Raw genomic sequence first — 12,631 nt, 5'->3', positions numbered from 1 at the left:
AAGGGATGAAAGAGCGTAGATGCAGGAAGGAATAGGTAGATAAAGAAGAGAAGGGAAGGAGGTAGAGGGGGAATAGATGAAGGGAGATAGAGGAAGGAGGGATGAAGGAAGGTAGAGGAATGAGGGATGAAGGGAGGGAGAACAAGAAGGGATGAAGGGAGCTAGAGGAAGGAGAGTTAAAGGGCGGTAGAGGAAGGAGGGATGACAGGAGGGAGAGGAATAAGGGATAAAGGGAGGTAGAGATGTATGAAGGGAGGTAGAGGAAGGAGGGATGAGGGGAGGTAGAGGAAGAAGGGGTCAAGGGACATAGAGGAAGGAGGGATGAAGAGCAGTAGAGGAATGAGGGATAAAGGGAGGTCGAGGAATGAGGGATGAGCGGAGGTGGAGGAAGGAGAGATAAAGGGAGGGAGAGGAAGGAGGGATTACATGAGGCATGAGGGATCTTCCATCCCTCCTCCCATCCCTCCTGCCATCCATCCTTCCATCCCTCCTCCCATCCCTCCTGCCATCCATCCTTCCATCCCTCCTCCCATCCCTCCTGCCATCCATCCTTCCATCCCTCCTCCCATCCCCTTCTTCCATCCCTCCTTCCATCCCTCCTGTCATCCCTCCTTCCATCCCTCCTTTCATCCCTCCTGCCATCCATCCTTCCATCCCTCCTCCCATCCCTCCTGCCATCCATCCTTCCATCCCTCCTCCCATCCCTCCTGCCATCCATCCTTCCATCCCTCCTCCCATCCCTCCTGCCATCCATCCTTCCATCCCTCCTCCCATCCCTCCTGCCATCCATCCTTCCATCCCTCCTCCCATCCCCTTCTTCCATCCCTCCTTCCATCCCTCCTGTCATCCCTCCTTCCATCCCTCCTTTCATCCCTCCTGCCATCCATCCTTCCATCCCTCCTCCCATCCCTCCTGCCATCCATCCTTCCATCCCTCCTCCCATCCCTCCTGCCATCCATCCTTCCATCCCTCCTCCCATCCCTCCTGCCATCCATCCTTCCATCCCTCCTCCCATCCCTCCTGCCATCCATCCTTCCATCCCTCCTCCCATCCCCTTCTTCCATCCCTCCTTCCATCCCTCCTGTCATCCCTCCTTCCATCCCTCCTTTCATCCCTCCTGTCATCCCTCCTGCCATCCATCCTTCCATCCCTCCTCCCATCCCTCCTGCCATCCATCCTTCCATCCCTCCTCCCATCCCTCCTGCCATCCATCCTTCCATCCCTCCTCCCATCCCTCCTGCCATCCATCCTTCCATCCCTCCTCCCATCCCTCCTGCCATCCATCCTTCCATCCCTCCTCCCATCCCTCCTGCCATCCCTTCTGCCATCCCTCCTGCCATCCATCCTTCCATCCCTCCTCCCATCCCTCCTGCCATCCATCCTTCCATCCCTCCTCCCATCCCCTTCTTCCATCCCTCCTTCCATCCCTCCTGTCATCCCTCCTTCCATCCCTCCTTTCATCCCTCCTGTCATCCCTCCTGCCATCCATCCTTCCATCCCTCCTTCCATCTTCCCTCCCCGCCTCCTTCCAAGGTTTCCTCACGTTACTGTGCGCTCACACCAGAAGCGATCGCTGTCATTTGTGGCCGTTCCTGTTCAACCTATCGCTGAATAGTTGACATAGCAGCGTGTAAACAGATAAATGTGCACCGAGCTGTATAAAAATATTTTTTTTTAAGTGACGGGATAATTTTTTATATTTGTTCACATTTATTTATAAAATATAATACGTATAGGATATAATATATTAATTACCGCAACATTACCCAACAATTTATGTGCGAAACCTCGCCAGGGATTCCCACGCCCTCCCAAATCTACTTCCACACATTATTTTGTAATATGACGTCTGTATAAATTAATTGTGTGGCGCTGCATTAATAAAGTACAGGCTGCCCGCGTCACATCTAACCAGCCTAACCAGCTCAACTTTCTCCCGTCACCTCGCCTCAGAGGTGGCGCTACGTCGCTCTCCGTCGCCACCGCCGTTGGAAATGAACGACTTCCCGTTGCTTGTCACCGCTTCCAGCGTGAGCATACGGTCGGTCTGAGACAATGACGTCTCACTCATTCACTTGTATCATCAATTTAGGATCAAAAGTGAATGATCTCTTTACTGCCAATTTTCGCTCTTGGTTTTGGTACATAGGCTTATTTCCAGCATTTGTTGAGGTTTATTGTACAATCATCTTTTTGCTTCACTGTTTATTTGAAGGTTATTGTACAGGACCATATATTTCATTTTTCGATTTGGGCTTTTCTGGTATCTTAAGTTATATCTGTTGTTCATCATAAGGTTGAGTGTATATTGGCAGATTTTAATTTTTATTAATTTATGGGGTAAAGTTAACTGTTAGGTTTATTGTAAATATTCAAAATTTGCCATATAGTCCCTTTTTATTTTTCATATTTTATCTATCCGCTCTGTAATTTGCAACCTAGGCACCCTGTAGCCGCAGAAATATTATTATTATAAAAGTGAATCTTGTCGTATTACTGTAGCGACCTCAGGGCTAAGGTAGTTTGGGAGATGTTTATAGGGGTAGACGTGGCCCTGGTTCGGCTTTAATTGTTTTTATTGTTTTCGGCAACGCTCCCAACCCTTCCCACTAGCTGTATTGAATAGGGAATAAAAGTGAGTTAGTGGTCAGAGTCCTCAGTCGGCGTCTATAAAATGGACGCCGTGACCCCGTTCACTCACTCACACTGAGCTGTTTTGCATTGAAGCCAAAAATATGGTGGCCTGATCGCAGTGGACACAAAATGAATTAGAGCAAGAAGGGAATGGAAATAGAGGAAGAAGGGAAGGGGGATTAAAGAAGAAGGGATAGAGGACGGTAGATAGATGATGAAGGGATTCGATCCCACAAGAAAACACCCTTTGCTTTGCTGCTTCCCGTCTGTCTTCTTCTTCACTGATTTTCACTCCATTCTGCAGTGTAACTATTATCGTAACGTCTCTGTCCATCGGGACATTCCTCTCCTAATTGATGAGTGTATTCTAATTAATCACAATGTCTGGGCAAGCGATCTTAAGTGGATCTGTATTTCTGCCCTGGGGGAGACGATCTAGAGCGGGCTCTGCCGTCCCCAGGATAATGACTATCTGGAGGAGGGTATTATAGCTAATCATCATTGTGCAGAGCCAGGGGGATTTGATTTAGTGCACCTCCAGACGTTGTAAAAAGCGAGAGGGCTGGATAGGGAGGGGTGTCACGGATTACTTTAGCCGAGGGATGTAAATATATCCCTGAAGGAGGGATTCTTCCTGCCAGAGAGCGCTGCTACCAATGTGGCTGTCGATGCAAAGGAGGTGCCACGCAAAGCCACTTAGAATATTCACACGTATTGCGACGGCCATATTGCGATAGTTAACGCTACGGAAGTACGCTTAAAGGCCATGTGCTCAAGATATCCCCTCTGGGCCATATGGTGGTGCGCTGCGGAGGGGGTGGATCGAGGTAATTAGTTTGGATACTGCCTGAGTACAGCTGATTAGGAAAAGTAGGCTACGACACCACAAACAGATTACACCTGATGTATCGTTCTGGTTCCATGCTGCGCAGGAATTGATCCAACAACAGTGGGCTTTTAGTTAATTACCCTGATAATTATCCAGTGTATACTTTTATTTGGACATTTATGGACAATGGCTGGTGAAGAACTGACACGCATAGTTGGTTTAATGATAAAAGGAGGCACGTGCCGGGGGGGCACCAGGCACCTACCCCTTTGCTTCTTGATGTCCATGGTGCCCTTTTATATCAGGCACATTTTAATTTTGTTTTATTAAAGCACAAATGGGCGTTGAGATTTTGTCTGAAAACGTTGTATTACATATCGACTAAAAGAGGGGTCCCCAACCCGACAGACTCCCTGTTTTAGTCAGACAAAGGCACAGTGGAGTTTATTTTCTTATGTTTTTTGTTTTTTTCAAAATCCGAATATCAATTGTCAACTTTGAATAAAATAGAAGAACATAAGCCCAAATAATAGCCATATTTAAGCGGGCACCACTGTGTTGTTTTAGTGGGAAAAAATAAGACAATAACCCCTTTCCCGACATTTTTTTTTTTTTTAATTCATGGCAGGAGAATAACGTAGTAACACTAGGTTTGAATGAGTCGCATATTCCAGAATTAAATGTCTTTATTTAGCCACTAGGAAAAAGGAAAAGAGAAGGGCATTTATTTTCTTGGCTCGATATGAATATTCATGAGGTGCCTGTTCTGAACGCTTCCTCATTGGACGAGTCCAAATGAGTCTGTTTTGGTTGAATTGGTGTACAGTAGGAAGCTTATGCCAACAGTCAAATGATATGTTATGCTGGAAATGCCATTTTAAAATCTTTTTCCATGTGCCCTCTGTCGTCCTCTGCACGGGCCTGGATAAAAGCAGTTGTTCTGAAAAGCCTCTCTCGTTGCAGAGCCAACTAAACCCTCTGAATGTGACACCTCCTATTCGAGCGGTGGACATGGACAGGAACATCCAGCCGCCGTCCGACAGACCTGGCATTCTCTACTTCATCCTGGTCGGTAGGTTCAACAAGTGGTTCCACAACGCACGGCCCTTTTTTGGCCAGTTTTGGCTTCGGTCGGTTTCAGTGTCAGAGTGTTTGAGCTGGAGCTCAGTGAGGGGTGGCTCCAAATCCAAATCCTCGCTTCTCAAACTCTAAAGTGAAACGGACAGCAGCTCTTCCGACTTGGTTCTTCTCCAAAACATCATTGTTTGTTCCGGACGTCGCCAGAGTGAATTAGTAAGCACCAGCGATGTCTGGTCAGGGTAGGCAGGAGAGTACATAGGTAGGCAAGAAGAACATTTGATTTACACAACATGCTAATATTAGATTTGCACTACTTTTAATTCAAAATACCTAATCCAATACATATGTTTGTTGAAATTTGGCATCTTTGGATGCTCACGTTTCCTTTTTTTTTTAAATGGCATCTGACCAAAATGCCTGACTGATTCCTTTCCGTTGCAGGTCATCCCATGACCTACCCGGAGTACTTCTCCTTGAACAGGACCACGGCGGAACTGCGTGTCCTCAAACCCGTCAGCAGAGACCTCTACCAGAGGTTCACGCTCATCATCAAGGTGAATTTAGGACGTTTTTTTGTGGGGGGCGGTGTTTCATTTAATCGATGAACAGAAGTGTACAGAATCACGTCTTTTATACCCCAGACTTTTAAAAATGTCTGTCATCAACCACGGGTGGCTCACGAAGATGTTCCCAGATGATTTAACTATGTTGATGGACAGCTTTTCTTTTGGCTTGGAGAACAGTAGACAAGCATATTCCAGTTAGTCTATGAACTTAATTAAATACGCTGTAGCACTTTATTCTTGTCCTTCCATTTCAGGGGAAACAAAAAACATATGTATTATTTCATTATTCCACCATGGTATCGCTGCATAGAGATGAACCTGCATCCGGGTAATTCATCACGCCCATTTACATGGCACACAAAGATAACCTTAGAAACCAAGTCCTTGAAAGATTATTTGCCTCCTCGCTCTCCTTGGAGATTTTGGTGCGAAAAAAAAAAGAAATGTGATATATGGACTCGGGCCCGAGTGTGTGAGAGTCTGCACTCTCATGAATCCTAATTTAGAGGAGGAGGAGGAGGAGGAGGAGACCGGGATTACCTGAAAGTCAGCATTAGACCTACTCACCCACTCTCCATCCACCCACCCATCGCTAACACACCGCACCGGGAGGAAGCCCTGAACCCGAGGACAGAAGAGATCGATGATGTGGTGATGAGCATTTTGCATGTGTCCAGGAGGCAATGGGGGTCACATGGTTGAAACGGGAAAAGAGAAAGAGAGAGAGAGAAAAATATGTGAGTGCAGAAAGCTAAGGAGCCTCTGTAGCTGGGGAGGTTTTTGAATAGAGGATCGAAGAGGTTTTTGCTTTGGGACTCATCATTATGTCATGGGGGGGATAATAATCAGAATCAGGACAACTCGCTTACACATATAAAAAGGAACTTTTCCTTTTTTTAGGGTATTTTATTTGCAGGTCCGGGCAGCAGTAGCTCCGTAGGTAAATTAGTTATTTGGCAACTAGAGGGTTGGTGGTTCGATCCTTGCCTCCTCTTGGCTAATTTGCAGAGGTGTCCTTGAGCAAGACACCTAACCCCAAAGAGCTCCTCGCATAGCTGACACTGGATGTGAGGTGTGGTGGAAATTCACTTTGACACCTTTCATAAAGCAACCTTCAATCTTGCTGAGAACACGAGTAAGAATAACTTTATTTAGCTCGGGAGAACATCATTTACTCAAGCAGGAATTACACAAGATTTTCCCTGTCATCTCTAAGAGACGACACAGAGCCCCGTTTATACCATTCTCACTGACCTTTATCTGAGCTGTTCACGTACCAAGCCCATAGGTAATGCAACCCACCTAACGTGCATGTGTTTAGAAGAAACCAGAGCATTAGGAGGAAACGCACGGGGACATGCAAGCTCCACACGGAGAGGCCGCAGTCGGGTTAGAACCCAGAACCTTCTTGCTTTGAGGAGAGCTTACCACTGAGCCATGAATGAAAGAACGTGCAGTTGTGGACAGGGACACAGGGACACAGGCATAAGAATATGTTTCACAAATCTGAAATTGGGTTTATGCTTCCAATTATAATCTAGTCCAGGTTTGACGACAGTAGTTTTGGATCTCGATCTGGTCTTAAATGGTCTGTGTTAGCATGTGTGCATTCGGGGGTGAGAGGCGCATGATAGAATTGAGTGGGAGACGGACGATAGATGAAGAGTGAGTGATGAGGGGTGACTCGTGGTGTCGCAGCAGCAACAACACAGGTCATTTGGGAACAGGGACAGTGCTAAAGAGCCGGGCCACCGGGGAACACTCCACTCACCCCTTCCTCCATGTCTTCTCTCCATCACTCCCTCTCTCTTTATCTGCCAACGAGATGAGCTTGTGGCACTATCCCGCAGGTGTCTCGTGTGAGGAGATTGGATCTGTATGGGGGGCTCTATGGGGGTTTGTTATCGTTACTGGGAGGTGGGGGAGGAGGATGCACGGGGGAAATGGTCTGTCTTCCAATATGGTGGAGATAAAGGCGTGATGGTTTCCCACCGTGGGTAATGTGAGGGTGGGTTGTGTCATATTGCACATGGTGCTGGGGGTGTTGGCCAAATCCATTGGATTACTACAAAAAATAGAGTTATTCTGATTATTTTTGAGTTATGCTAGTTCTCCGGCAATTCAAAATCATAATAATCAAGATCGGATTATTTCGTATGAAAGTACATTTTCATTTACAAGGATTTTGAACCTGCAACGAAGAGGAATCACAGTCAGGGATTTGCATTTGATGCAATTTATAAAACAAATAAATAAATAAAAATGTGGAGTGAAATTAAATTTAAAAATGTAATTAAAGGCTGTTAAGTTGTAAGAAGCAAACTTGACCTGAGAAGATTAAGATGGAGGAGCTTTCTATTTAAAAACATTGATGCATTGCCATAAAGACAATTAGCATAAAAATGCTTTAGAGCCTGAAAAATAAATAATAAAATAATAAAATAAAATAATAAAATTCAAATAAATAGCTAAATATAGATTCATATATTTGGCTATTAATACATTCAAATATAATTATACATTAATCAATTAATTAGTTAATTAAAGGGGACATATTATGGACTCACTTTTTCAGTTCACTTGCATATGAACATACATTTGGGTCTCTGATGGACCTACTAACACACAAACTGTGAAATAAGTCAACCCAGTATTTTTTAAGGGGCTGCCTATTTCCAAAAAGATGTGATTCAACATGCCATTCAGATTTGCCTCCCCTTCCTACCTCAAGTGGTAGCTCATTAGAATTTGAACAGCCCCCCATCTAAGTAACTCCACCCATGGCTTGAGAAATACCTAGCGCCAGACCGCAAGCATTATCTCAAAGCTAAGAGCTAAGCATGGGAACTGCTCTGTTTTTGGTTGCCTAGACCAGCACAAATCTTAAAAATAAAGATTGCCTTTAAAGCAACACATACTAAAACAGACCATTTAGAACAGGAGCGGTTGAGGCATGTTAGAATGGCTAGAAGGCATAATCTGTGAGTGGTATTTTTAGCAAAAAAACATCTATGACATGTTTTGGTGACCTCAGAGACCTATATTAACTTGGTGAAAACAAGTCTAATATGGGACCTTTCAATTTAATTTAAATAGCCAAATATACAGAAATACCCCAAAAAATTTAAGAACAGAAATAGACAAATAAGTGAAAAAATAAATACAAAATATACAAAATGCAGTGTATAAAGGGAATAAATCATTACTATTTACATACTAAACTGCAGAGTTGGACCAAAAATAAGGCCAAACAGATGGAGATGTGAGATTTGGAAAAGCTGGAAAGATGGCCTTTACGTGTCAGGAGGCATTCAGAAGAGAAACATAGATTCACACCAGGTCACTAACCACTTAACTCATTCACAGATGTGTAAAAGATTTGACAATTTACTGAACAGCAGTTGACAAACTGATGTTTGCAGCCATGATGGGGGTGACAGAGAAGATGTAATTATTCTTAATGCAAAAGCATGAAGCAATAACGTTTTTTATGTAGTTTTATTTATATATATGTATAAATATATATATGTATATATGCCAATGTGTGTGTGTGTGTATAAATATATATACATATATATATATATATATATATATATATATATATATATATATATATATATATATATATATATATATATATATATATATATATATATATATATATATATATATATATATATATAAAACATACACTACATTTTTTCAGGAAAATGTCTATATTCAAATTTAGACTTAGACTTGCTTAATTTAAATCTTGGAGTGAGACCTTTTGAGCCAGATGAGAGTGGCCCGGTCAGGCCGTCACTGCAATCCTTCTGCTGTTAAACACAAGTGTCACGCCCACCTCTCACTGTGGAACACCATCCAAACACTGAGGATTTGGAAAAAGAGAGAGGGGGAGACAAGGATAGAGGGGGGAGGGAGAGAGTGAGGGAGTGCGGGACCTGGAACAAATTCTGCTCATTAGCTCAATTTTGCTGAGCTCCCGTTGTTCATTGCTAAGTCTAGCGGGAGAGTGAAGCTTCTTAGCTGATGACTAGTTCCTATATCCTCACGGTGACATTTAGAGCTGTCAAGTGTTGTCATTGTAACTGACAACATGCAAACATGCAGAATTTTCACTGTGTGCATTGTTCACACAGAAGTTATTGTCGATTGTTAATTCTTAGGTTTATTGTATTTTCCCTTTTTTTTCCCCAATTTTTAGTTGACTTGTATATTGTATTGAAAGTTGTCAGTTAATTCTTGTGTATCACAAATTGTTCTATCTCTATTCATATTTCTTCATGATTATTTTGATGTGAGAACACTGCAATTACCCTCCAGGGATGAATATAGTATCCATCTGTCCATCTATCCATCTTTCTATCTATCTACATACCTACGTATCTAGGCTCTATCTCCTCTGCTAGGATGCTTCCATGGATGGCTATATATATTGGATGGCCCCATCTATTTCAGGATATTTTCCTATGGCTGTCTCATTACAGTGAGATCCAGAAGATCTTACTTAGCTCCCTACTTAGGTTTCGTGAAATTTAGGAGCGAGGCATTTTGCATGGTCCCGCGGATCCACGCGTTAGATATCCCATAAGTCAAAACACAAAGTCAAACCAAGATAATGGCCGTGCAAAATTGTAAAGCTGAAATCTCATTTGCAGCATGACAGTTTCCATTTAGGAGGACTTTGCTTCTTGTTGTTATTGTCTTTTTGACTTTTATTCACAAACGGCTTGATTTATGCTGCTATGGAAACTGCAGGAAGCTAAATGACGTGGGTTGGTCACAGGGTGTCATGTTTCCTTGGCAGTTTAATGTGGCTTTTTGACAAAATGGGTATTCATGAAAAACAGGTACCACGGTGGCGGGGGAATCCTCACAAACGATCCAGACCCAGGTTTTTACATTTAGATGAGCAGATTATTCGACGAGCTTCCTGGTTGGATCTAATTGGAGGATTCACAGATAGTTCACAGCTATTCAAAGCTGGACTTTTAGTTTTGCCGCTGTACTAGTCGCTCTATTATTCCATGTGACAGCTTGAACACCCTGTAACACAAAGAACAGAACAACTCTATAGACATCGACAGATTGAGCTTGGTTAAGTTTCATGAATTTACACCTGAAAGAAGACTGTAATAGAGTGACGATGCACTAAATGTGGGCCAAACATTGATTTACCGCAGAACATTTCCAATCACTTGCTCTTCAGCTGTTTGTTTGCCTGATGGTGTAGCCCGTTGAGCTTGCTTTCCGTCGCACACAGATGGCATTTTCTTGTTAAGTGCCTTCCCAATTACTGAGAAGACCTAATCCTAAGTGGACAACTGATTGAATTAGGTTGTTGGAGCCCTTTTGTAATTGACATGACAATCTGAGAAATACCCGCCTTCCTCACTGTCCTTCAGCCGAGCAGGACTGAAGCAGCCAAAGGTGTTGTGCTAATTAACCCTCCCCATTAGTGCACGGCACGGCCGGCTAGAGGCTTCCAAGAGTTTGTCCGATTCAATTCGGAAATGTGGCCGACATCAGCACGCATCTCTCCCTCCCCTCATGACAGCCCGGTTTGGTAAAGATGTGACTTTCATCCCTCACCCTCTCCTGTGTATCCAGGCTGAGCAGGACAACGGCCACCCCCTTCCTGCCTACGCCGACCTGGTCATTGAAATCCTGGACGAGAACAACCAGGCCCCATACTTCCAGTTCGCTACGTACCAGGGCTACGTCAGCGAGTCCTCCCCCGTGGGAACCACCATATCTGCCAGCGCCAACCTCACCACCCCGCTGGGCATCATCGCCCTGGACAACGACATCGAAGAGGTAGGAAGAGCAGGAAGAGCCCAAAGATATATCTCACAAATATATGAGACGTTACTATTTTTAACCAATGATTTAAACCAATGATCGCTGTTTTTAACTGGTAAAAGTCATATCCTCTATGTATGTACGTAGCCAGGACATGACAATACAGTTGCCCAGTTGCCCCAGGCAACTGGATTTGGCCCATTGTCAATCCAGTTTCATCTTGTGCGTTATACTATATCTCGCAGTCTGTTTCGAAACTCTATTGAGCAATCGATTTGTCTAATGATTAAAATTCGGCAACCATGTTGTCAGTCTTGGCAACGATGCAGTTTTGGCACACGATGCACAGCTGTCAACTTGCCAACCACTTATTTTTTTATTTTTTTCTTTTGCCAACCACTTCTAAAGGTTAGCCCCTGGCCCTGGTAAAGCTTTTGTATATTTTGCGTCTATTTAGAAAATGAATTGTTTGATCGATCTATTTATAATTCGGCAACCATTTTGTCAGGCTTGGCAACTAAAAGCTGTTGCATGGTTGTCGACTTGGCAACGATGTTAGTGTCAGGCCCTGCTGCAGCTTTGATTAATTAAAGACGAAACTTGAATTTGAAATACTCGATTCTGATTGGTCAATAGTGGTCAGCGGTCAATTATTAACGCTGATCTGGTAATTATGAACACTCCTTTATCTGGATTCACGTTGCTTGTATCGCGTTAGATCGGTGTTAGATACATTGTTGTGGACAATTTTTCTCCCAAAACATATTAGTTATAAATTGATCTAAAATCAGCATTCCATCTCAATATATGATGGTCATTATCGCAAAATGACACCCAGAGTGTTGCTCTCTTACTGGTCAGGCAGTTATTTTACGATAATGAGCACTGGGCTGCACATTGTACACTTGTATGTTTGTAAGTAGCTTGTGTTTAAAAAATATACAAATCAACCCTGTGCACATGGTATTGAATGTAATGTACACCTCCCTTCCTGTGTAGCTGGAACCTGGTCAAACTCCTGTAGGTAAAAAAAAGCTGTGTTGGGGGTGCATTGAGAGAAACCATAGAAATAATAATAGAATAAGTGCATGGTTTTTGAATTGTTGAAAACAACCTGGGAGACCCACACCACGTCACTTGTAATATAATTATTAATTATATTATATTATATTATAATAGTATTCAACAATCTCTTCACAATTGGGTAAAAAGGTGGCGGTTTTCGCAGGTGGCTTTCCAGTGTGGTTTCAACCGTAGACTTTGTATGTGTATGTGTGTGTGTGTGTGTGTGTGTGTGTGTGTGTGTGTGTGTGTGTGTGTGTGTGTGTGTGTGTGGAATGCTTTCCTTTGTGCTGTGGCTTTCTATGCAGATGCACAGTGTATCTGCTGTGGGCTTTTCCTTTTCATTTGATAAAGTCAAAAAACTTTATCTGTTCAAAAAGAACCAGCAAGATTTCTGCTGCTTAGTTTTTTTACTTCTTTACTTTTATTTATGACGATGATTTTGTGTGTGTGTGTGTGCGTGTGTGTGTGTGTGTGTGTGTGTGTGTGTGTGTGTGTGCGAACGTGCGTGCGTGCATGTGTGTGTTTGTGAGGGTCATTATGTATTATGCGCCACATTTTGATATTTTTTTTGTATTCTGCATCAACAGGGGTGGTTCTCACATTGTGATACACTGAGAAACCTTGAAGGTCCAAAACAAACAAACAAATAAGA

General features: G+C 43.3%; 1 protein-coding gene across 1 annotated transcript in view; it reads left to right on the top strand.

Moving 5' to 3' along the window:
- LOC307242687 (protocadherin-15-like) overlaps nucleotides 1–12,631 on the top strand; it is a gene marked incomplete at both ends in the record, with an annotated part of 287,981 nt that overhangs the window by 93,227 nt on the left and 182,123 nt on the right. The window contains 3 exon segments of the mRNA XM_080017227.1: nucleotides 4,427–4,535; nucleotides 4,985–5,097; nucleotides 10,723–10,929. Of these exon segments, the coding sequence (XP_079873353.1) occupies nucleotides 4,427–4,535; nucleotides 4,985–5,097; nucleotides 10,723–10,929 (429 nt within the window).

Source organism: Zeus faber (genome assembly GCF_960531495.2).
Source record: "Zeus faber genome assembly, chromosome: 16".
Classification (NCBI taxonomy): Eukaryota; Metazoa; Chordata; class Actinopteri; order Zeiformes; family Zeidae; genus Zeus; species Zeus faber.
Note: the sequence above shows the minus strand (reverse complement) of the source record. Positions and strands in the feature narration are given on the sequence as shown.